Source organism: Amblyomma maculatum, chromosome 6 (assembly GCF_055883805.1).
Source record: "Amblyomma maculatum isolate TAMU_Amacu chromosome 6, ASM5588380v1, whole genome shotgun sequence".
Taxonomy (NCBI): domain Eukaryota; kingdom Metazoa; phylum Arthropoda; class Arachnida; order Ixodida; family Ixodidae; genus Amblyomma; species Amblyomma maculatum.
The window spans coordinates 50,299,983-50,321,420 of record NC_139349.1 but is presented as its reverse complement, the minus strand read 5'-3'; the positions used below and the strand labels follow the sequence as shown (position 1 = coordinate 50,321,420).

The window sequence follows — 21,438 nt, the reverse complement described above, 5'->3', positions numbered from 1 at the left end:
GCCGTTTTCATAATTTGCCACACCGCCTGTTCACGCCCTGCGTGTCCAAACCGCACATCGGCGGTTTGCCATTCACGGGCCATTCATAACCCACCTGAGCTATCGACTAAACACACACTCTTTTCAGCGTAGAACTGCGAAGCGGATAAAATCTGGCACACAATACGCATAGCCGAGGTATGCACAGCCGCAGTTTTTGGGGGGCGGGGACAAAACGACTAGTAACAAACTGCCCGCTCGAAATGCACTACCTAACTTCCTGTTCACACACCCCGGTAGCCTCTTCCACTGGAGCCTTTCATACGGGCTTCGATCTCGCCCCATTTCTTGCTTCGATTTTCCTTTGCACGCGACTGCTTCCGGGTCCCGCGTGTGAAAGCTGCGCTTTTCTCTTCCTCTCCCATCCCTTTCTCCCACTTGCCCCCGTCGATGCCCACGCTAGCTGTTTCCAGCAAGCAGAGCTGCGCCGCTCTGGTGTTGAAACACATAGTCACAAAGTGCAAGCAACGGAACACACACACGCCCACTTCGGAACGCGTGTGCCAGCGGCACACGTATGCCCTTTCGCACGCGCGCTCGCACTCATAAATGTAGCGACCCCCACAAATAGAAAAAAAAAAAAAAAGTCAGACAGGAAAACAAAAAATACACGCTCGGCGGCTCACCTTCGCGCCTCAAGCCCATCCCACTCAGCTCCCGCGGTTTACAGCTTCATGTTTCGCTCACTGTTTTCGCCTCTATAAATATTCCACGCTGTTGGTTTTACGGCGCCGGAATCTGGCGCATATTTTAGCGCGTCCGCTTCAGCGCACGCGATACATATATGTATGCGGCTGCTGACAACGCGGTAACAGTTTTTCGCGTGTGTTATATGTGCACTCACATATGCGTTTTGGCCTTTCCCGTTCTCCCCACTGTCGCGGCCACTCGCTCCTCCTTGTCTTCTTCGCAGGGGGAAATGCGGTACTGCTCCCATTTTCTGGTCGTTTCCTCCTTCCTTCTTGCCCTTTATTTGACTTCCTTCCCCCCCTTCCCCCCCTTTTTTTTTTTTTTTGTACCCCGTCTGCTTGTGCTTTGGTCAACAGATTTTGTTGTCTCTATGTTTTATCGCTTGTTCTTCTTCTGGTCGCGCACACAAGAGAGCGCTGTAAACAAAGAGTGAAAGCCAACGGCAAGCGTGCAGGGACGTCAAAGTTGCTTTACATTCACACCGGCTGGTGGCACCGGGCTTCAAGACCCATCATTTTAATCTTCTTTTACTCTTCCTCGTTTTCATTTTTGTACTTCACCTCATTCCTTTTTGTTGTTTCTTCCTTTTTGCTTTGTTCTCCATATTATATCCTCTGCTTCATGTGCCGCCCTGAATTTGGAACGCGGACAGCGGCCTCAGTCAATGCCAGTCGCTATTCCGCCACTGCCGGCAGTACCACCACCACCTGAAACGCGAAAAAGTACGCGCTGGCGGTGCGGAAGGATTCCATCTCAAATTGAATTCGAGTTGGATCCTCTTGGAGAGCGCTCGGCGGCCGAGCGGAATCGCGAGCTCGCGAGTACAGCTGGCACACGAACGCTGTGCGGAGAAGAAGGCAGAACACGCAGGCGCCCGATGCCTCCTTTTTTTGTTCTAGGAAAACGTCACGAGGTAGGAGCGCCGTGTTCGCGAAGCACAGGGAGGGGAAGTCAGGGGACGGGAGGCAGGTTTGCCCTGTGTCGTAAACAGACATCCTGCGCTTACGCGAGCGCGAAACAACGCCTAACGTTCTCGAACGCGGATGCAATGCAAACGCTTTTTCGGGGGCGGGAAAACGAAAACACTGATGGACGGCAACGTTAAATGCTTTTGTTCTTTATGCCCCCCCCCCCCCCCCCCCCCCCCCCCCCCCCCCCTGTTTTTTTCACGATAAAGCAAATTACGCTCAGGCAATACACGACAGGAAAGCGAGGATGGTTTATGACCTTTTAAAACAGAACGGCGGATATTCGTCCCTGCTTTTAATACGTTTGTTTTCGCAGCGGCAGGAAAGGCTAGACTGGTTTCGCGTCTGTGGTAATTTCCTGTCTAATTACATGGTCCCCCAGATATCAAAGCGTGCTCTGTCTACGCCTCAGCATGTGGGAATCGAAAAAGTAAGTTGGAGTCGAGAATTAGGTGCCTTGCTTCTTTTTTTTTTTTTTTTTTCTGCGCAGCCCGTGTATGCTATGAGGCCTGCGATTACGGGAAGATATAATAACGCCTTGCGGAAGGACAAAAATGCAATATTCCTCAGCAAAAATAAGCAATAGCCCCGTAAATGAAGTTTTTTGTTGCTACACTGTCTATTCTATCACGATACTATTGCGACCAGGAAAGCCGCAGTAGATACTTTCAGGAATGGGAAAAGGACCAAATAAAACAAAATACGAAGAAAAACTTCGAGTGGGCCGATCATCTCAACAGAGGGGGCGTGTTGAGCGAAATGGAACCGTATTCCTCGGCAAATTATTGTCTCGGTGAACACGGCAAAATGTTGAGTGTAAGGCTTCCGCGGACGTTTGTCTTCTATTATCCCGACCTCCCTACCTCCTTTCCTCCTCCCCCTTAACCTCTCATCTTTTCTCTCGAACTGAATCCGTATTCCGAGAGGCCGTCGCGTTTAAAACGTGAGCAACGAAAATGAGCCCGTGAAAAACGAGGTGGGCGTTTTAGCGAGCTCTGGGGGAGGAGAAGAATCGATACGCTAGTTCCGACCCCAGTAGGAATTATTCCTTTTATCTGCCTTTTTTTTTCTGTTCTTCCTTCGTACAACGGGGTTAACGTACCCGATACCCTCGAAGCGTACTCAGAAGCATACAGACAAATGCGCGCAGAGTACAGAAAACAAAGGAGCACCAACCGAATCGCTCGAATCCGCGCGCAAAAATCGAGGGAGCCAGCCACCTTCCAGCGCGAACGCTGCCGAGGCCTCCCATTAGAAATTCTTGTTTCTGGCCACCCACTTCCTACCCCCCATCCCCCCCCTTCTTACCCGTCAGTTTCCGACACGTCTAGCATCCTCCTCCGCGGCGTTGCGAAAAGCTCGCATTTCGCAATTCTGTGGGCGTTCATTCGTGGAAACATGACCTTTTTTTTAGTGCCGATTTATATCCACCTCGGTTATCTTTGATAGTATGCTCTTTGCTTTTTTTTTTTTTTTTTTTTTGATATTCCTTTGCTCTTTACATCTATCCTACGGTATTCTCGGGTTTATTTTACACCTCTACTTTCCTTACCAGGCATAGCTGACGACGTTGCAAAAGCGTTTAACAGTCTCGTAAACAAGTGCAGAGTGGATTTCCTTTTTTCTTTTTTTTCTTTTTTTTTTGCGACCACGGATTATAGGTTGTGTCGAAGAATTCCTGCGCATTTAGAAAAGTAACGGCACGAAGTGGGCAGTTTCCGACCGCTACAGAGTGTAACTACTCTGTATAAATTCTTTTTCCCCTGTCTTCTGGTTTCGTGACATTGTACAGAGCAATGCAGTGCGGACGCTCAGCTTCTGCAGTAAACGATTAATGTCTTGCACACACAAAAACGAGTAACGCGTATGTAGTCCCTCTCCTACCTAGTTACTGCGTGTTTTCCAGACCTCGAGCTCAAGACGAACATCTGCTAGCGTAAGAGAGAGATTGGTCATAGAGGGGTGGGGAGAATCCTTTTCGTATCACGAGGCAGAAGCAAAATAAAATACAATAAAAGTACATGACGCGACAATTTCAAGTCTGCGCCTGCAATTATCAACCATTTTGGTTCTCGCACGCCTGTTTTGTGCACTTCTTCATTTTTTTTTTATTCGTCTAATTATTTGTCGTTCTTGCGAAACAAACAGGTGAAATTGCGCGTTTCAAGGCATTATTGCTGCCTTATTTCTTTTTGTTGCAGGGGCGTTAGCTTCAAAGGGCACAAAACACAATACGCTAAGGAAATTTCAAGATGAAAACTGGGAATGTGGGAGAAAGAGACGAAGGAAAAAAGCTTTTTGTGCACTGCGACTCCTGTAGACGAGCAGCTAGCCAGCCTTTTCATGCTGAACGAGCGAATGAAAGAACAGCTAGGGAACGCACGCACACAAAAGTAAAAAAAAAAAAATGCCTGTCCAGGTTGTCCACTGCGAGGTCCTGAGCCTTGAGTAATCCTGCCGTAGTTTTCACACAGGCTCTATTAGTGCTGAAATTTTGAGCACCTGGCTCAAAGCCATCACCTCTTTGTGAGAAGGGAGTAAAATACGAGCAGGCGGTGGAGGAGGATGAGGAGGCAGAGGAATGGCGAATGGACGAGCCCGCAGGAGCTCTTAACGAACGCGTCGCCAAAGATGGCGCTTGCGTGGTGGTGCCTGTGCTGCGAGTGGCACCTTTTTAGGGCCGCTGAGGATTTGTCGCGTGTGCGCTCCCGAAACGCCTCCCATTTCATGTACGGCGAGTGGACCCCTTTGTATTCGTCGCTCTCAGCGTGAACCAACGCCACGCCACAAGCAAAGCTCATGAAAAGTTGCTCTTTTGGTAACGCTTAAGCTATCGTTCCCCTTTACCCCCCCCCCCCCCCCCCACACACACACACACACACCCCACCCTCCTTTTTTTTCTTTTTTACTGCACTCCTCTGCCTCACGTAGAGTGCGAATATTCCAGACAGGGGCGTCGTCCCGAGAGGTGTCTGCCCTGTGCATTTCTTCTTGCGCTTTCTCGCTCTAAAGTTTGCCCCCATCTCGCCTCTCTTCGCCTACGCTGAGGTGCCGCAGGCCTTTTGCTAACCAACCACGCACATCGCTGGTCGAGAGTCTTGCCGGTTGGCAGTGCAGGAGCAAAATGAAGAGACACTGTTTGCCTGGAAACGAGCTCCCTTGCATTGTACGACGCCGCTGGGTGCTCGGGAGAGCACCGGGGCAATGCAGGAGAAACTTTGCAGCGCCCGAGGTATTGATGCAGGGCGCGTGGCGGTGAGTTATAAAAGGCTACTTCGCTCATTAGCGCCGGTCTCCATTGTGCTCCAGGCATCCTCTCAGCGCGCTGTGGGCTTGGGCGGCGGAGAGTAAACTTTGATCTCGCCCGAGTATTGTGAAACTCGGGCGGAGTTGTCGCGTAGAGGGAAAAAAGGAGCAGACAAAGAAGATAACCGAGTAGACCGTGTCCCCATTAACCCTAACGTACGACAACGCTGGACATTTGATTGAGGTTATTGTTGCCACTCTAAAATATTACTAGGCTTCCTGTTGTGATATTAAAGATGTCATTATCCTCCGTCAGGCCCGTAATTAAGCTTTTCGGTATATCTGACAGTACGGTTAGTCTAAAAATAAACTGCCGAGAGTGAATCTCCTAGCCATCTCATCCAGAAGAATAAAGATCTCGTGTACGCCGCTTCTACTCCAAGCTTCCACTCAGTTGCCTCTTACCCTGGAGGAATTGGCAGGCCGACTAATGAGCTCGGCACCTAACAATAGCATACCTTCCTTCCTGGTCCACTTTGACCGCGAAGATTAAGCTACATCCCATGTAGTAGCTAAACCTAACCACTCACTTGACGATTCTTGCACAAGAACCAATTTGCGATATAAGCGAGCAGGAGAAAAAAAATAAAGGCGCGTGTGTGTCGTGTATTTGGAGGTGTGCTATAGATTCAAAACTAGTCGTTATAAAAATGTTGACCGAGCATGACTCTCCCTATCTCTTTGCACGAGCTGCAAAGAAGCTAGGCAAGCACTGCACTGTGGCAGAGATACTGAAGCTGGCTTGCGCAGTTTTGCGGGCATGTCGACATGTTTGTCAAGAAAACATCTCCGAAACAATCCGGATCTCACTCAAATATATAGGATCTCTATATCTCCGGAACAAGAGATCATATTGCGCAAGCGTTTAGTAGTTCCATGAATATTATTACACATCTTGCGTAGCATGCTAATCATAACTTTCTTATATTGATGCCGCATCACTCGACATAGATTGCCGAAGATGCTTGCTAGAATGCCACAAATGCCCTGGCGCAAAGTGGAAAAAAAGAACATTAAAGATTTCTAATACCGTGTGTCGACACTATTTCGATCGTTGTGATCACACTGGGAACACTTTTTGACTTTTGTAAAGAAGAGACTTCGTCAGTAGCATATTGAATGGGCCGTTCGTGTTGTTTATTGAGGTTATGTGTATTTATTAAATTTATAATCCAAGGACCCCGCCGGGGTGACGCAGTGGTTACGGCGCTCGAATACTGTTCCCAGGGACGCGGGATCGAATCCCGGCCTCGGCGGCCGCTTTTAGATGGCGGCGAAAAGCAAGGCACCCGTGTGCTGCTCGATGTCAGTGCACGTTAAAGAAACCCAGGTGGTCAAAATTTCCGGAGTCCTCCACTACGGCGTCTCTCATAGCCTGAGTTGCTTTGGGACGGTAAACCCAACAAACCAACCAACCATTTATAATTCAAGGCGATTTCCTTCCTTATTCCTTAGGCTTAGTCCGGCAGCCACGCAATGGTTCTTTTCAGCGCAAATCGATTTTTATTGTTCACGGTTGACGCTGCCTGAGTTGGGTTGACTTCTCCAGGCAACAGTCCAATTTCGATGTTAGAAAAAATATCTTCATCCTACCTATCCTCCCTTTGAGAAACTAATTTTAAGTCCAGTATCACTTCGTATCCTAGGTTATAAGAAGTCTAACCATTTTACCTTCCTGTTTCAGGCATTCGACACATACACGAGTGCTTTTCTAATCACTTTTGTGATATCTTTGCTTCCTCGTGCGAAGCAGCACTGCTGTAACCACGATTTGCTGTGGGATTCTAAGAAATGTGATATGATTGTCAACTCAAAATGGTCGAAAAACTCTAGAAAATTCTATACATTGGCCACTCCAATATCCCCGTCCTGAAATAAAGTAGGTGTGGGCATGTATATTGCAAATGAACCATATTATAAACGTCTTCACATAACAAAGCTTGTTCATTCGTATGGACCTCTTGCTTGCAAAGCGCCTCGTTGATTTGAACAAAATTGTGTCACCTGTCCAGATATCATCCACGTGTGGGCACCTACAGTAATTATTGTTTCATTTGTAATATATAATATGGAATTTTGTCCCTCACGAGATTAGATGCGAGAAAATTGTTAAGCAAGGGGTAATAATTGTACCCGTTACAAACGAAACAACATGTAATGCTGCCAACACTGATTATAATGCGCGGCTAAGAACTGGAAAATTGCATACTTTTTAATGCTTTCAGACTGAGTTAAAAAAAAAAAACAATAAAGCGTCCTGCTGCTATCTGTGTACCATCATAAACTGAGGCATTTCTCTTGCCTTTTTGTTTATGTTTCGAAGCGAGCACAGGTTAATGCGCACGCGCATTAAGCTGCAATGTGTAAGCTGCTGTAAATTACTTGTTCGTGCACTGGTCTTAATGGCACCAAACACATCTCCTTTTTATTTTATTATCTATTTAAAGCAAGCGCTTGAATTAAAGTGGGATCTTTAGAGTCGACTTGAGCAGAAATTTCCTGATTCGATTTATGCCCCGAAATTTCCTGATTTGTCGAGAGGCTGAGTATGTCGCAAGATCACATGGCATTTATGGAGCGTTGATTTGGCACCGCAATGTTTGATGGGAGGAGGGTATATGACATGGCCGAGATTGCAGGTGCGCTGGCGTTAGGCGGTTGCGCTGGCCTCGCGAAAGAGCCGAGAACGGTGGCGGATAGGTTTGATCCAGAAGTTCGACCCACAACATACTATAGGAAGTGAAATATATTGTTGCGAAGAAGAAGATCGGCAGCGGCGCGAGAGGAGTCCTCGCACTAGGCCAGACATTAAATCATTGTTCATCCTGTCACCATGTTGTTCCTACTCTTTGCTTGTCACCACGTAACAATATATATATATATATATATATATATATATATATATATATATATATATATATATATATATATATATATATATATTGTGCCTCTATTATTCCGCGCATATACAATAATATGCCATAGTACGCAGCAATTTAGGTCAAAGACCACTCTACATCGATAATTATAAAGGCCCGCATTAACCAATTCGTGCGGGCATGTCTGCGTGGCCTAGGAGTAGAGGGCATTACTTAACGCTCAAAGGTCGTTGAAAGTGCCGGCCTTTTAATGTAGTTTTGTGCTGTCACACTACTTGCTGAGCAATTAGTACCCTGCGATATCACCTGCCAATTACCACTTGACGGAGCCATGCTTATGATTCTTCGCTCACAGTGCCGACAACACCAAATTTTCTGCAGAACTGGGCAATCAATGCTGTTACGCTAAAGAATTAAAGAAAAGCGAAAACAAACATACCGGGCTGCAATGACAGGAGCCTATAGCAACAGTGTTTCTTCTAGGGCTATCGGATTCTTCCTCTAAGATGACTTATGTGCCTAATTTATGGAAACAATTTCAAACTGAAAAAAAATAAACAATGAGAGAGAGCAGGAGTTGAATACAATGAGAGCACCTGGACCACTGTATCACAGTCGGTGTGAACTCGCTTTATGTCAGTCTTTGACTGTGTCAATCATACCTACCAGCGAGAGGATACAGCGTCTGCAATGTCCCTTTCTTGCTCTGGTGTCATCATTTATTGCGGTGTTTTCAGCCCGGGCTTCGCTCCCTCAAACTAACAGCAAATGTATTTTTCTTTTTTTTTTTTTTGCGGTATGGAACACCTGGGAAGTGCGTGTCTGCTAGTCTAAAGAGACTGAATTCCATGGTTTTCCTCCATGCTTGTCAAAATCACCGCGACCAAGGAGATGAAGCGATACCGGAGTCGATCGGATGTCGTGTTTGTTAAACGAGACAAATAACTCAAAGTCTACAGCGGAACTAATTGCTAATTCTTGGTCTGTTTAGTTCTCTTCTTATCAATAAGTGTAGGCTTTCTATGTGGAAAAGACAATTTCGCCAGCCAGTGTTCGTCACTAAGGTCCTCTCTCCGTCTGTGATTTAGAAAGGGTTCTAGTCGTCCCATGCTCTGCATTTTGCTTAGGCTACGTCTCATTTCGCTTGCTCTTAATATCCGTTGTTATTTTGGAGTGTCTGGCTTTTGTACTGTCCACGTCAATAAATCAATAACCGCTGTTCATTGCTGTGTTTGTAGGGCCCCCGGACTCGGTGATAAACTGCTCCCAAGTGAACGCCACCGAGGAAGGCATGTCGCTCGAGTGTATCGAGGGTCCCTGGGACGGAGGTATGTCGGCGCCCACCTTCATAGCAGAGCTGTACGACGCGGACTCCGGCAGCTTGCGGGCAAACCTCACCAGCACGCCGGGCGGTGGGGCCGCCTTTATTGCCCGTGGCCTCCCGGGGGGCGCCACCTACCGCGTGCTCGTGTACGCGGCCAACGGAAAAGGCCGCAGCGCCCCCTACGTCCTTATGGCTCACACGCTCAGGCCCGCGGAAAAATTCACCGGTAGGCAAACTTTCTGCGCATAAAGTGTTCATTAATTGCGTGCACTTTCCTCCTGAGACACACGCAAGACGGGCATATTTAGCTCAAAATTGGAACTGAGAAAATAGCTGCCATATCTAAGTGATTTTCACGAACACGGGACTTTTGATCCCGGCTGCATATCGCTGACTGCCAAAACAAATAACATCTTAGGTTGAAAATTAGGTGTTTTTACGCACGCACTAGCTCCTCCGCAAGAACTTTTCTTTTTTTCTTTTTTTTTTCTGTGGCATATTATCAGGAATACGCTGGTTCTAACAGAGTCGGCACGGGAAAAGTGAAGCAAGGAAGAAGAAGGAAAAGCTGACACTAAAAAAATATATAATTCTTTGAAATCGATCGCCAACGCCCGATACGGTAGGAGGCAATTTAAAAAAAAAAAGAAAAGAAACGCAGTTGGCAGCAATTCGCCTCTAGTCCGGGGCATCCCGCTGATAAATTGCAGCAGTAATTTTAAACGGCTTTTTAGTGTTTTTGCTATACCAAACAAGCCAGATACATCAAGTTCTTGTTCTTATATTTTCTGGTGGCTAATTTTCTTTGTTTAGTTTGAAAAGAAAAGCTTAAACAGCAGAATATATTTTATCGCAGAAGAGTTCGATGTGGAGGTCACTCCAGACTTAAGTTACAATCGACTGCACTAAAACGTGTAATAGTGTTGCATTAGTGCTAAGAATTTAGTCTCCAACTATAGGTATTACGAACCTCAACTAATGTGGTTGCTTCGTGACTGAATTTACTAACACTACACCAGAAAAATAACAACAATAAATACAACAATGTGGAGCTGTAGTTTCCTGCTGAAAAGAAGAAGAAAACGCCATTTGCCACATTTTTCCAAACTAAATCGTAAAAAAAAAATAAATAAATAAATACAAGGCGCAAGTATCAGATAGATAAGGTGAAGGAAGAGAATGTTGGGAGTGCGTAAGCAGGTTAATGCGTTCCGTATTTTTTTTTTATTTTAAGTCATTTGGCGAACAAGAGGAGGCACTATACGATTAACACTGTTTATGTTTTCTTCACATCTCCATCGTCAATCGGCACCGTGGGTATGAGGTTTATGATGATACTTAAGCAGGGCCCCTAATGATATCAAGATTTTAATAGCAGGTTAGCGTTCGTAACCCAGAACAATTACGAACTTTAAATTGTTATCAGCTTCTACTGGAAGTGGTACAGCTCAGCCCGGCAGCATTGCTTTTGGCGGGATGAGCTTACAAAGTTAACTTTTCTTAATATTCCCTCCACATGCTTTCTTGACTCTGGCTGGCTGGCTTCTTTGTGCAGCTGTTCCACTTTACTTGTACTTTAATAAACATCCTCATGATATCCAATTCGGCGGATGCCACAACCGATCCTGCTAAGGAAATCAATTCGTACCACAATTGGCAGTTTATCGCGATCATAGCCAATGCGCCATTTACTAAGACTACGTATACTTCTAAAACGGTAAATGAAATGGCATACAGGCGACATCGTTCGGACCGAAGGCAACTTGGACGTGGTCTGCTCAGTTGCCTTCATCTAAGTATATTTAATTCCATTTCAGCTCGGGAACCCATGCATGTACAGATGGCAGAAATAGAGGAAAAACGTTACAAATATTTGGTTTGACTGGAGCTCGATTCAATGACAAATGCAGGCTAAGTGTTGAAATGACGTCATATGTCAAGGGAATGTCTACTAGTACCCGAAATCGTTATTCATTTTTATGCAAATATACAGTTTAAAAGAAACGCAGCTTTCGAATTTTTGAAGTCGACGGACGGACGGACGCAAAACTTTATTGTGAGACGGATACGGGGAAGTTACCTACAGGTCACCCCACCGCCTATAGACAGCGGCTGTTGGCTCTTGAGTTTCGGCGGCGTTTTCGGCCAGTCCGATCATTTGGAGTTAAGTCTCCGGGTCGGAGCTCCACATGTCAATATATCGGCTCTTGTGACTCGTTTTATATGTTGTCTCGAAGTTTCATTGCTGAAGTTAACCGGGAAGTAGTCCAAATAAGAAACTGAAAAGCGCACACTAATGGGCAAATTGGTTGGCCATTCCAAAATAAAAGACTGTTGGTAGGGTTGGTTTGTTTTACTAGCAACAGCACACCAGCCCGAGAACAGCAGAACAAGCGACACACTACACTGTGTTTGCGCTACGTGTCGTACGTTCATCTGTCATCTTAGTGCAGGGGTGCTCTTTAGCGTTTAAGGAAAAAAAATAAATGTTTCTTTAACTTTTTTTTTTTTTTTTCTTTTTGCAGCCGAGGTATCTTTGCGTCAGTGTGGAGGAGGTTAGCCGATGGACGTTTTCTTTGGCTTGAAGGTTTTTATTTCTTTATCGTCGAAACTGGTGTCTCTTCTTTATTTCCCGCGCTGAAAAACAAAACACAAAAAAACACGAAAAGGAAGAAGTATCAAGGTGCTGCCACGTGACTGCTCTCACGGGCGCAGTTTACGCGGGAGCCGATGGCGCAACGTCTGCGCTCGTGAACGGCACCTACGTTTGCCCGTCTCGCTTTCTGCTGCTTTCGATTCGGAATTAGGAACATTAAAAGTATTCGGGGACTGACAACCCTTCGAAAAAAAATCACAAAAAACTCACTTTTACCGAACATGCACCGACATCGCACAGCACATGGGCGCCTTGCTTTTCGCCTCCATCAAAAAACGACCCCCAAGGCCGGGATTCGATCCCACTTCCTTGGGCACAGCAGTCGAGCGCCTTAACCACTGCGCCACCGCTGCGGGGGCAGCTGAAGAAGGATACAATCCGAATAAAGGAGACGTCCAAGGCGCAACGGGCAAAGGGACAGATAGCATGCAACCATACATTGAAAAGTTCATCAGAGCTAAGCCCTCTGTAAAAATGAATATTTGTCCGCTCTACCTAAGATGACACAGGACCCGGTCTTCAGACCCGTTATTCACACACGGGCACTATTGTCACTCGCACCTATATTATGGGTGAGTTCGGAAAAGAACGGTAATTGAGGTCCCATGGCTTTTTTTTTTTTATGTTTTTAATCAATTTTTTATATGTGGTGGGCAAATATCTCGACACAAAGGAATGAACATTAGTTTTGCTGGACACGCCGTAGCTGTCTTCGAAAAAAAAATTGTATATCACTAAAGGTGGACAACGCCGTTTCAAAAAGTGACAACTTTGGAGCCCTGCTGCTTGCGTACTAAAATATTGTCGTGCGTTATATTTTACTAAATCTGTGCACCATTTAATTAAAGAATAGCTATTAAATAGAACTTTGTTACCGCAGTTATTTCAGTAAAAAATCGCGAATATTGGTTCAGTAGCGACGTGCTGTTAAAAGTGCATTTTTAGCATTACGTTTTGGAACGATTCGTTGCGCATCTTTTTTCGCTAAAGCTTTTCAGTTTATTATGTATGTTATGTTCTTAATTTAAGGCGAAATTTAAATATCTAGACCGTTAAGCTTCATGGCTTAGGCTTCATGGCTTATCACTTAGACAGTTATTTTTGCAAATTAAATTTACGAAATATGTCCCTACTTCTCAGGAACTGATTTCGCCATCTCCTTTGCCACACATTGCGCCAGAAAGAGTAAGCATAGAGTTACGAGCATCTCTTCAAAACACTCCAACTTCACCACTCGTAGGAGCCAAATGCGAGATTAGCGCAACGTGGGCAGAACATAAATCGAAACAGTAACTCAGAATTTCATGTCACAACCTTCTTCAGAAGTAAACACAAGCAAGCGAATTCGTGTGTCTTGAAACAACCGTATTCAAAGGGAGACAAGGCAAAAGATTTTGAGATGAAAGGGCGTGCGGCAAAGGCTATGACAAGCGTGCATGTCGAAGACAGACGAAACTTGACTAACTCAGAGTCGGCAAGTCTGAGTTAGTTTTTCGGTTTTCATGCGCTGTACGCGTGAGCGTAGAGTTACTTTTATTTCCATCTGAGGCAACCAAATCGCAACGTCAAACTCAGATTATCTTCTTTGTCTGCAAATGTTTTTTCGCCACGTGCCACAGTTCGAGTGCGGTTAGTATGTGTGGCTAGTATAGTAGAAGCGGCATCGAATTTCTCGCTCATGCAAAAAAGGGAACCGAATGCTTGGAAGGGACAGCAGAGCATGCATGTACTCTAACACACTAACCCATTTTATTTATTGATCGTCAGGCTTTTTTTTTCTTTTTTTGCTAGAACCGAGAGCTAAAGCAGGAAATACAGCTCAGAAAAAATATATATAATTAGGGCACAAAAAGAACAGAAAGCATACTGACAACATAAGTGCACATTTTATTGTACCTCTATGGCAGACAGTGCTCCAATGCTGCAGGTTAGAGAACAAAGACTAAATTAAGGGGAGTTGCAGGATCGAATTTATTTAGAGCACGTTCATTTGGTGCCTAGCTACAGGACGGTAAAACAGGCATGGATGTCTTTGGAAAAGAAAATTCGATCCTTGGTATTTCGAGGCTACATAGACGTGCTCTCTAGACGCCTGATTCTTACCGCCTCTCTCCTTTGACCACCGTGGATTTGCCTATGGCCGGCTTCCTGTCATAATGGAATTTAAAAAAAAAAAAAAACGTAAAACATGTTTGTCAAATAACGGACTTGTGTGCAGTAATAAAGTACATATAGAAACTCTCGAAGGTTTCGTGTGGCACTTTAATGCTATCTTGGGAAGAATTTTTTTTTTTTAAGAAAGGCGTCAGTTTCTCCCATTAAAAAAAATAAGAGGACGATAAAAACAAAATAGAGTAATAGCCGGCTTCTGCACATATCTTTTTATCCCTTCTTCACATAGTTTTATTCTCTCTGTGCTGTGTAAAGAGGGAAAAAAGAGAGTGTAGTAATACTGGTCTCATGCGTATGCGTAGGGTTGTGTTAACACTCCACCTTCTGGTGGAGTGTTAAAAGCGCTATAAAGCAATGTTTCGAGGTCGTGCCAGGAGACTGCCAGAAATCCGCATCGATCAGCTTCGTGGTTATCCACAGCATAGCAACTAGTGGATTTCACATTGGTGCCTATGAAATGGCGTCCGCTCTTGCAATTGGTTGGCGGCACTTGCTCGATCAGTCGTCTCTAATGATATAATTTTTACAGGGCCACGAAATTGACGAGTTGCTGATTTTAGACTCGAAACTCCTGCGATCATAGAACAAACCCCTTGAAATAAGCTCGAAACGGTGCATTGTTGCAGTACCCTGTAACAAAACTTGCAAAGAGTCAAGAACAGAAATTAGACAGCTTTGTGGATGGAGGTGGGGGAATTTATTGCGGTGGGCGTCATAGACGCAGATCCGAGCTCCTTAAACTCCACTGGTAGCCCATGTGCTGAAAGCGGCTTGCTCGTAGGCGCCATGATTGTGTAGCCGAGTTTTTCGTGCGCTGTTGTTAGCATGAAACGGTCATTTGCGACAAACTACACCACACAATAAAGGTCGCAGTCGAGAAACACGACATTCTTAAGGGCCCCTAAGCGTAAATCTTGATGAATCGGGAGACGTAAACGTGGCTTGACTTTTGAATCTCATTTTCGGTTTTCTCACTTCTTGCATCACCTGTGCAACAAATTTCTTCAGAACTGCCTCGTATGCATTGATTATGCTTGTTTTGTAAAACCCCTGAAACAATTCTGCAACTCTAGACAATCTGGGTTCTTTAATTTTATAATTTTTGAATTTCTAGTTTGAAAATTTATTCTCAATTCAGACATGCTTACAAACATCGTATTGCAATAACTCACACCTTAAAAGTTGTGTTTCACGAAAAAAGAATTCTAAGCATCTCTTGACATATTCGTGAAAATATAAAATTGCTCTTTTAGATAAGACTTCTTCCTCAATTTATTTTTTCAGCAGCCTTCTCACAAGATCAAGGATAAATATATGGTTTAAAACATTGTTCTTAAGCTATAGCACCGGCATTTTGTAAGAGTATATATATATATATATATATATATATATATATATATATATATATATATATATATATATATATATATATATTTGGATTTTGGATAAACGATTTTGATAGTTGGCCTCATTATAGCAATGAAATATAGATTTTCAGTAGTCCCTAAATGCAGTATGCAGCAAACATTCCACTTTTTGCAATTTTTATTATTGATGGCCTTATTTCTGCTAAATGCGAACATCTCTTTTCCGCTAAGCTTTGCTCCACCGTGTGACCACAGGTATTATAGCTTTCAGCATCTATTCATGATAAAGTAACCAGGCTTCAAGGTTTTCCTCTCAGTTGTATAATGAAGTACTTATGCCGCCCGTCGAAGCTCTGAATCTCTGTAAAGTAACGAAACACCTTCTCTAACCTTCCAAGGCCTTTCAGTTTGTAGGAAATTCGTAAGAGCTTCACTCTGCGCTTTAGAAGGCTTGTTACACGGTACGTCTTTCCAGTTTCTAAATATGTTCTGAACAATGTAACTTCACGAACACCAGCCAATGCTCTCATAACGCGTACGGCACCACTCATTCTCTTGCACGGATTTTCTCTATTGGTGTCTTTGCAACAGCAGGTGTTCAGGGGATGATCGTCATTCGGCCATTTCTAGGAGTCCTCATAGGCATCGTCATTGCCCTGGTCATTGCTGCTGTGGTAGTGATTATCGTCGTGCGGTGCAAAAAGCATGGACGAAGCAAAGGTTAGACACTACCCAATGTTTCTTACTATCGCGTGTGCACACAGAGCTTCATTTGTTATTATTAGCAAGTATCAAACTTCAAGTATCAAGTAGCAAGTATCAATTTTATTCGGGTTTGATCTCTTTTTCTGTAAGGTTCTACAAGATATATTTTATTTTGAACAAAATTTCAGTTTTCACAGCATCAGAATTTCTTAGCAGCTCGATTAAAAATGATCATTATAAATATACCTCGAAACAGCTCTTGAATAAAACAACTATGCTTTCGGGAATAACTTGACTTTACAGCCTAATATCCACGTTTAAATTTGATATGACTATCTTACGCAGTGTATTTTACAAAGAATGAAGATTGCACAGCATTGTTTCGAGACAATTTGTAATCTTCGTAGTGTATTAGGAAATGCATGGAACAAAAAAACAGCATGTTTTTTATCAAGGAACACGTTGCAAGGAACACCAGCACACACCACTGTGTCTTCTGTTTTTTCTCCCCAGCTTCTTCTTCCTTTCTGGCGTCCCGAAGCCGTAACAATACCATTTAATGCTTTGCTTGCTTTTTTTTTTTTTTTCAGGTGCAGAAAAAGAGCAAATGGAGGACAAGTAAGTGAACAAGGGCCTATCTGCATGAGTATAACTACTAACTAGTACTCACGTACTGAAAACAAAATTTCAATGAAGATCCGCCTGCAAAACTAGATATATCAGCATATTTACTATAACTCGCTTGCATGCAATTTGCTACACGCTTCATTAACAATTCCGTAACGTGTGCTTCAATTACGTCACTCACACACACACACACACACACACACACACACACACACACACACACACACACACACACACACACACACACACACACACACACACACACACACACACACACACACACACACACACACACACACACACACACACACACACACACACACACACACACACACACACACACACACACACACACACACACACACACACACACACACACACACACACACACACACACACACACACACACACACACACACACACACACACACACACACACACACACACACACACACACACACACACACACACACACACACACACACTATGATGCAGTCGTAAGCGTGAAGTGACCCGACATATGTATAAAGCTGCACTTTAAGCAAGCCGTACGGAGCCATCTGCATGGTCTAGTTTAAAAAAGAAAGGAAATGGAGGCATGTCAACCTCTCATAGCAAATATTAAAGATTGGAGCTGACAATAAAAAAAAAAATGATGGCTCCTGCGCGGTCTTTTTTTCGCATATTTAATTGTTACCTTGCTTCGTAGCTTTTAAAAGCCACAAAACCTTGAATTTTTTAGCATTTATTATATAGAGATGAAGCTAAGGATTGTATCCTTCATTAAACGTATCCCGACGTACGTTTCAACCTTAAACCGGAGAATGATTGGGTCAACTTAGCATTTTTGGAGAGTAAAAACTACAGGCGTTCCCATCGCTTAGCAAATGCTTGCCTTGCTGTGAGTCGTGCGCAGAGCAGGGCCTTGCCATGTGAGTTATAAAGCCTTAGAATTCTGAACACTCTTTGTGAATGCAGGAAGGAAAATCCCCACACATGCAGTTAAGTGGTGTCTGTTACCAGTGGCTGACTAGTGGTGCTAGTTTCCAATGGCCAGGAACGCTTAGCAGGAGAAAACAAGAACGCACTGCTGTCTTCATTTTTGTAATTAAAGCAAGAGCGTGTCGCTGATGAATGTAATTACCGGTGCTGGATGGCGGCCCACACCACTGGAGTTATTCGATGCGATGAACGTCCACTGAATCGGAGATAACTACAGGGGATGCAAAGACTCTTAGTTCCAATTTTCCTTTCGAAAACTAGACATGTCGTGAGCAATATTGCTACAAAACATGCGTCGTAATCAGAGCCGGGTTATCCAGGGTTCAAAGGGTTCAAATAACACGGGCCCTCCGTTCTCAGGGGCCCCAGAGAGCTGCAAAAATAAATTGTGGATTTTGAGGTTTGGTTCGAAAAATAGTCAGATCACATTTTTGCTCATTTTCTATTATTAAAATTAAACCTTAATTATGCATTGCAATTTCAAATGCTTCAAAAGCCTCATAGTTCACAAGTCGAAGTACAAAATTTTGTACTCGCCCAAGTAAATGAAAAAATTCCAAATGGTTTTAGCTGGTTTTGAATGAATTCAGTTGATTACAGCTGGTCCCAGCTGGGGCTAAACGGAAATTAAATTGTCCAAGATACCTACAAGCTAGCAGCTATTGGGTCCTGGTTGGTGGTTTGGCGGAATCAACGGGTTCAGCTGGCTTTTAGTTGGGAGTCAGCTCGTACCAGCTGGCAAACAAACCGAGCTCTATCATTACTGCCGTTGAGGTCAGTTGTGTAGTTTATTATGCCGACGCGTAAGTTGTAATAGCTTTAACAAAAGGATTAAATTATTAGTTAGAGATTTTGACGGCTCATTGCTGACAGCCATCTTAGAAATTCCCAGTTGCTGAAAGCGGAGACAGAGATTCTCAGGCGGGAGCGCTGAAGATCACATCAAGAAACTCATCCTGCAAAAGGCTCGAGAACGCGCTTATAGAGGCGTAACTACCTTACTTCACTTCTTTTAAAGAGGAATGAGAAAAGCAGAGACGTTATAATAGTACACACCCCATTTAAAACTTGAATTCCTATGAAGTATTTAAACATGCATTTGTTTGTTTGTGTAAACATGTACTGTATCTATAAAACAATAGCAGTATGCTTAAGCTTCGATGCGATAGCACCGCTGAAGTGTTCACTCTATTTTAAAGGAAAGTGCATTCTTGTGAATGAGGATCTGCATGGGAAGACGGCAAATAGGAGCCATTAACACTTTCCCATAATGCATCTACTTACAAGCGGTGCTTAAGTGTCAACCCTATTTTCGATGCCTGCCCTACTTTTTTCCGACCGCCGTTTACGGCGGCGGTGGCTTCTCGATGGAATGAGCTGCATACGCTATATCGTAAAATGGGAATTTATTCTGTAAATGCAGAAAAGATTTTTGATGCATACAAAGTGCTTCCTTTCGTTTGCAATGTGGAAATTATGTACAAATGTAAATATGCTGTATTTGTAAATGCGGACAATTTGTATAAGTGTAAATATATATCACTGATTATTTTAGCTTGTTTTTAACTCTGTGCTATTTCAGTGGCGATGTCATTTTATACAGGCGCCATTATTTCGAGAAGATTTCGCGGCCCGGATTTGACAGCGTTTCAAATAATAAACAGTATTTGCTTTATTTTAAGTGAGCATATACAACATAATATCCCATTACTTTAAAACAGCGCTAGAACACTGATAGATAGAAAAAGACAAACACACAGGGACAAGAACGCAAGAGACAAACCTCTGTCCGTGTTCTAGTGCTGTTTTAACATAATGTTCAACCAACTCGTCCAGCAAGCCACTCTGCATAATATCCCAGTTTTTGTAGAAACACTGCCTTACACGATCTTCAATTCGTCTTGCTGGATGAACTGACAGAGCATTTAGATGATTGGTGATTCGAATAGAAATTTGTTTCACGAATCGGCGCGTTCTGATTTCTGAAGGAGGGTGTTGTATTTCCTGTCATTTCCTGGAATAGTTCAGTCTAGATGGCAGTCTGTCAGTGTGCTCTGCGAGATGTCAGGCGGCATTCATAAGCAGTCCGCATATTCTTCGAGTAAATATGACGCATGTTCTCCGGAGAAACTTCTAAAACGCATGTCTCAAACATGACAACAGGGGGCGAGGTACGTTACAGAGGGCCCTCTTAATTTATTTATTTTTTGAACCGGGTCCTCATCACCGTTAATCCGGCCCTGGTCGTAATACACTTCATCAGGCCAATGTGCATTATCATGGAAACATGCTGAGCTTCCGTATCTCGAGCTGTTTTCCCGGCCGCAGCTCCTTCTTTCCTTTCCGGAATATTGATGTCTGTTTAGCCTCACATGTATGACATATACATGTGTAGGCTCCCTTGTTTGCAAATTTTAATGCACCTAGCAATGAAGGCATCGTGTTGTCGTTCTATTTTCCATCTTAGAAATTCCACCTGCTATGAAGTACTTTACTCCGGCAGGTGTGAAAACGACTGCGTTTTATTCATTTGTTCCTAGGTCGATGACACTGTTGAAAAAAGACCCTGATGAGTCCGTTGACTTGGAAGAAAAAGGCCCTGACATAATTCCAGCAACTACAGGTGAGCCTGCTAAGCTCTTACGGCTCCTGTTTTTTAAATACAATAACAAATAGCGTTAAAAGTATTTCAATTCATGTCTTGAAATATTACTGAAATCGTGAAGATGCTCTCTTATAAAAACAAAAGCCGGCCTTCCGGCCGCTTACATTGCAGCGACGTACCGCACCTTTCGAGGAGATCGCTGAAATAGGCTTGCGTCAATGCGCAGTTTTTTTCTTTTGTGTCCATAAGGAAGCGCATTCGCTCTAAGTGTGAGCATGATAATTTTTGTTAGCGCAACCCTCAAAATATTTGTATTTCATGTCATTAGTCAACCACAATTCAAATATTGCGCTACAGTACTGGCGAAGTGGCTACGAATATGCCGCCTCTCATGTGTTCGCGTTTGACAAATTTTTCAAGTTGTGATGGTTCGTGCAGGAGCTATAAGATGGCGCCACATGCACGTAGCGCTACGTCAGTGCAGCAGTTTTTGAAATCTGAGTCAGGCGACAATTTTATAATCATCGGCTATATTCTGCGTCTCACGTATTTATATGCTGTTAACTCATGAAGTCACATTAAAAAACTATTTTGGCGTTTTTGTTTCTTTAGAATCTTGGCAGGGCCTTCGGCAGGACACAAATATTCCGTAGGCGTCCCGGCTAAATGCAACCAAAGTATATAAAAATCGGTTTTCCTGCTTGGTCTAGTGCCGCTTATATCTTTTTTCTTTTTTTTTTTTTTCATTTTACAGACTTTAAAAATTAACTTACACCATAGTTATTGCCTTTAGGAACAAAGTTTTAATACAGAAGTTGTAGATCGTCTTGAAACACAGCTACAGTGTTCTAGAAGATTTTGACCGAAATATTTCCACCATGCTAGTACCGTCTACGTAAAGGTAGTTGGGGAGAATCGATGCGTGCGTCTTCGAAGTCCGCGCGTAGTGGGGCGCGTGTATCGAGGCACCCTACGTAAAGGTACGTAAAGGAGCTTCCTACCGCCCTTAAGCGAGAGCTCGCGCTATAAAAACTCCCACGTGACAGCGGTGCAACCTGAGCTTTCAGAGACTCGTCTCGCAGAGCAAAAAATTCTAGA

General features: G+C 43.8%; 1 protein-coding gene across 1 annotated transcript in view; it reads left to right on the top strand.

The window, feature by feature from the left end:
* Window positions 1-21,438, top strand: part of LOC146185721 (protein turtle homolog B-like) — a 149,465-nt gene that overhangs the window by 110,733 nt on the left and 17,294 nt on the right. The window contains exons 8-11 of the mRNA XM_084607902.1: window positions 9,121-9,432; window positions 15,996-16,121; window positions 16,697-16,724; window positions 20,276-20,358. Of these exons, the coding sequence (XP_084464028.1) occupies window positions 9,121-9,432; window positions 15,996-16,121; window positions 16,697-16,724; window positions 20,276-20,358 (549 nt within the window). The remainder of the gene's footprint in view (window positions 1-9,120; window positions 9,433-15,995; window positions 16,122-16,696; window positions 16,725-20,275; window positions 20,359-21,438) is intronic.